We start from the raw sequence: 4,950 nt of genomic DNA, 5'->3' as shown, positions 1-4,950 counted from the left end.
GAGAGAGAGAGAGAGAGAGAGAGAGAGAGAGAGAGAGAGAGAGAGAGAGAGAGAGAGAGGAAAGAAAGAAAGAAAGAAAGAAAGAAAGAAAGAAGAAAAGAAATAGATATGCACTCTTTTTGTATGTTCATAACGTTCTCGTTATAACTGAATGCTAGAATTTAGAAGAAAAGAAAGAAAGAAAGAAAGAAAGAAAGAAAGAAAGAAAGAAAGAAAAAGAAAAAAAAAGAAATAGACATGCACACTTTTTGTATGTTCATAAAGTTCTCGTTATAACTGAATACTAGAATTTAGAAGAAAGAAAAAAGAAAGAAAGAAAGAAAGAAAGAAAGAAAAAGAAAGAAAGAAAGAAAGAAAGGAAGGAAGGGAAATGGACTCTTTTGTATGTCCATAACTTTCGTTATAATTGAAAGTTTAGCAGACCGACAGAAAGAATAATAGGAAAGAAAGAAAAAATAAAGAAATTTAAATAGATTTAATAAGGAGCTTGCAAAGCAGATGTTCACTGGTCTTAGTAAAAAAGATAACATTTACTTAACCAAATACTAGCGAAAATAATTTTTTTTTAAACTGTATCCCCCACATGATTAAGCATTTGAGATGAGCACAAGTTCGCCTTTTTTTGAATCATTCACTTTGCAAATTGAACTTACACTTTAAACATTCACCTTGCTAAGCGGACAACCTTAGTAAATCGACTCCAATAAGTGGCACCTAAACCCTGCGGTCTATGCAACTATTTTATTGACACTCTTTGAAAACAGCTCCGTGAAAAAAATAGGGAAACGTTTCCAGGAGGTTGGTAAAACTTTCATAACGCCTGGAAAACGCTAATTAAACTTTGGAAAGAGTCTACTTGGGGCTTTGACAGACCTGGCTTTAATTTAGAGATCAGTGCACACACATAAAAAAAAAACAAAACAAAAACGAGACCCATTAGAAAAGTTGGGGTGAACTTCTGAGAACTTTGGAAAGTTTGCAAAAATTCTGGAGCAAGTCAACTAAAAGCCAACACTCCTGGAACGATAAACGCTTGCGCTGATCTTTTTTTGAGAACTTTTGCAAACAATTGTTGAATGTCAGCTAACACAGTTGCACCTGGAAGGTTGTAAAATTTTGAGAAACATGGATTTTTTTTTTGTAGTTTGCAAACGTTTTGCAGCAAGTCAGCTAAAGCCAACGCTCCTGGAACGTTAACGCTTGCGCTGAACATTTGAAAACTTTACTAGCAGTTTGCAGACGTTGGTTGAAAATCAACTAAAGCCAACTGTTCCTGAAAACGTTATAAAATTCAAATTTGCAAACTTTCTGGTGCAAGTCTGCTATAGCTAGCCCTCCTGGAACACTTGCTTTGATCATTTTGAGAACTTTGCCTTTTGCAAACGTTTCATTGAAAGTCAGCAACAGCAATTGTTGTCAGAAGGTTGTTCATTTTGAGAAACTTGGAGTTTTGTTTGCAAATTTTCTGGAGCAAATCAGCAACAGCAATTGCTCCTGAAAGGTTGTGAAATTTTGAGAAACTTTGATTTACTAAAGGCAAATAGACTGTGCACTTTGCAAGTGCAGTTGCTCCAGAGTTTAGTAAATGAGGTAAAGCTTCATTTTGCAAAGAATACCCAATCACGTGCAAGGAAAATAAAAACACATAATTTTTGCTTGCACATGATTGGATGACGGAAGTCAACAGAGCTTCTGCTCATTTACTAAGCTCTGGAGCAACTGCACTTTGCAAAGCGCACAGTCTATTTGCCTTTAGTAATTCAACCCCTTTGAGTTCTATTTAAAGGGTGCAAATGTTCTGAAGCAAGCAGCTCCTGAAACATTAACATTTGCGCTGAACTTTTGAGATCGTTTGCAAATGTTCTGGAGCAAGTCAATGCTCATGGAGAGCTAACGCCTGCGCTGAACATTTGCTTTAAGCGTTTTGCTAAAAGTCAGCAAAAACAAACGCTCCAGCGAATTGAAACTAAAGTCTGGTACACACGATGGGAATATCAGACGAAAAAAAAATAAACTGCATTCGCAGCAATCATCCGATAATCTGATCGTTAGCACGCAGCTTTCGAGAGCCGATCACAACAGTTCATGTGAAATTATCTGAAGGGACGAGCGCAAACGGCTTTCTAGCAGGATAACGGAACAAATGATTTTCGTGTAATTAGTGTAGTATTTGTACGAAAAAAATCGAGTGTCCAAATCAACGCATGTTCGGAAACGGAAGAATACATTACAATACAATACATGACTTCCGAAGTTGTATTCTGTTTTATGAGATTTTTCGTTTTATGAACCTTTTCATTTTCAATATGAGACTAGCATGCAAAAAAAAAATAAATGGATGATCGTTCGTCCGATATTCCCATCCTGTGTATGAGGCTAAGTCACGGGTCACCTCGCTGCGATTTAAAATTTTGTGTGCGATTTCAGCAGGATTTCTGAAGACTTTTTTGCTATTTGTGAAGATTTTCAACGATTTCTTGCAATTTGCAGTGCGATTTCCATTATATTCTAGGTATGTGAAATCGTAACAAAACCGCAGAAAAAGTGACGCAAGAACTACTTTAGAAATCACGCTGCAGCAAATCGCACGCGTTAGGACACTGACATTCACATTCATTAGACGCAATTTCGATTCGCAAATCGCGCCTGAAATCGCACTTAAGGCTGGTCATACAACAGACAGTTTTCTTGGACAATTTTCCTTTCGATTTACCAAAACCATATAATATGAGGTTGAGCAAAAAAAAAAAAAAGTGGTTAGCACTTCTGCCTGGCAGTACGAAGGTCGTTGGTTGGAATCCCAACCACGGCACTACCTGCCTGGAGTCTGTATGTTCTCTCTGTGCCTGCATGGGTTTCCTTCTGCAGTCCAAAGACATGCTTGTAGGTAAATTGGCCCTAGTTGGGTCGATTTGCTAGAATTGGAGAGTGCAAAATCTGGTGCAGCTGTGCATGGCAGCCAATCAGCTTCTAACTTCAGCTTGTTCAATTAAGCTTTGGCAATAATACCTGGAAGCTGATTGGTTTTTATTATTATTATTATACAGGATTTATGGCGCCAACAGTTTGCTCAGCGCTTTACAATATAACGGGAAAGCTGATTGGTTTTTATTATTATTATACAGGATTTATATGGCGCCAACAGATTGCTCAGCGCTTTACAATATAACGGGAGACAATACAGCAACAATACAGTTCAATACAAGAGGGATAGGAGAGCCCTGATCCTGGGAGCTTACAATCTATGCAGAGCTGCACCAGATTTTGCACCCTCCAGTTTTAATAAATCGACCCCGGTATATGTATGTATGAATGTGAGTTAGGGACCTTAGATTGTACGCCCCTTGAGGATTAGGGACTGATATGAATGTATATTATATTATATATAAATCGATGGTGCTATATAAGTACCTGTAATCAGGGGCGGACTGACAACTCATGGGGCCCCCGGGCAATAGGGGATCATGGGGCCCCTGTGTCCTTGCCCAAATTCAAAAGCCTATGAAAAAGGTACCAGAGGCATCTCATGAGGCCCCCTTCTGACCCCGGGCCCTTGGGCAGTGCCCGAGTTTCCAAATGGTCAGTCCGTCCCTGCCTGTAATAAATAAAAACAAAAATACGAGGTCAACCCTAAACACTTTCAATTTGTATGCAATCAGACAGGCCTTTGCACTACATAGTTGAATGTAAATCTACAGAAAAATCGAATAAGAAAATTGTACTGTGTATGGCCGGCGTAAGTTGAACATTTGCTTAAATTTTGAGAACTTTTGCCTCTTTTTTTTTTTTTTTTTTTTTAGCAGCAAGGTACATAAGGGTTTCCTCTTACCGTAGCAGGGAATGAGAGGCTCTCCTGGGCTGTCTTGCAGTTTCAGGCTGTCTGATGGAGATTTGCAGGAATTGTTCTGCATGTAGATATGAGATTGCTGCTGTTGAGATTGCTGGTGGTACTTGGGGAAGGTTCCTTGGCTCTGCTGCTCCCTGGCGCTGCCATCCAAGGTCTGGCACTCCTGCTGGTACGAGGAGCTCCTGGACTTGTCCCCAAAGCTCTGTCCTTTGCTGGAAAGGAAAGCGGGACTAAACTTATCACTGGGCTGGAATGCCCTAAAAGGCGAACTCTGGAGCTCTCTGACTTGCGGAGCCGGGCTGTAGTAACAATCCATGGTAGGGGGTTCACAATAAGACACACATGGATCAGTGGCATTCATTCCTAAAATAAAAGGCCTGGTGTGTCCTTAATTTTTGGAGGGGCACCAGCTCACTAGGAGTCTCTGCACTAGCTCCCTCCCCCTACCTCTTCTCTGGTTTCCTCTCTCTCTCTCTCTCTTTCTCCAAAGTTTTCCCAACTTTCAGAAAGTTTGCAGCTCCTTAGAAATGAGTGACTTTCTCTCTCAAGAATCTGCCTCTGGTGTCCTCTTCTTCTCCTGGTTGGTCTACTTGTGCTGTTTTGTGCTTCAGTCTTCCCCTTGTTCCTTCTCTCTCCCTCCCCTCTTCTTTTCTCTGGCTTTCTTCCTCTCCCCCCCCTCCCCTCTTCCTTCTTCTTCCTCAGTTTTGGGATCTCTAGAGACTTTGGCTTGGTCTTGCAGAAGATACCTTTGGTGTTGTCCACATGCAATCTGCTGCTCAGTGTCCAGTCCACCAACACACAGGAGAGAAGGCAGCTCAGTGTGGACTAATAAGAGGGTGGTGACATGGTGGGAGGGTGGGGGCAGATGGACCCATTAAACTTGCTCCATAAAAAAGCCTTTTAGATAAAAATAAGGGGAAAAGACACATGACATTAATGTAATTAGGGGGGGGGGGGAGGATGTGAGACTGGCGTGGAACTGACCACATTTAGAATTTCATCTGTCTTCCCGTAGTCTGCGGAATGGTGACATAAGAAGCGAGGGTGATGATATTTTTTGGATATTTTATTTCCTTTATTTATAAAGTGACGACAAATTATGC

At 40.6% G+C, this 4,950-nt stretch overlaps 1 protein-coding gene across 1 annotated transcript in view; it reads right to left on the bottom strand.

Annotated features, from left to right (window-relative positions):
- ALX4 (ALX homeobox 4) overlaps window positions 1-4,515 on the bottom strand; it is a 145,091-nt gene extending 140,576 nt beyond the window's left edge. The window contains exon 1 of the mRNA XM_089654754.1: window positions 3,830-4,515. Coding sequence (XP_089510880.1) covers window positions 3,830-4,208 — 379 coding nt within the window. The 5' untranslated portion in view covers window positions 4,209-4,515. The remainder of the gene's footprint in view (window positions 1-3,829) is intronic.
- Window positions 4,516-4,950: the final 435 nt, after the last annotated feature.

Source organism: Staurois parvus, unplaced genomic scaffold (assembly GCF_062004578.1).
Source record: "Staurois parvus isolate SC_StPar_1 unplaced genomic scaffold, SC_StPar_1.0 ptg000796l, whole genome shotgun sequence".
Lineage (NCBI taxonomy): Eukaryota > Metazoa > Chordata > Amphibia > Anura > Ranidae > Staurois > Staurois parvus.
This window is presented reverse-complemented; position numbering and strand designations above follow the sequence as displayed.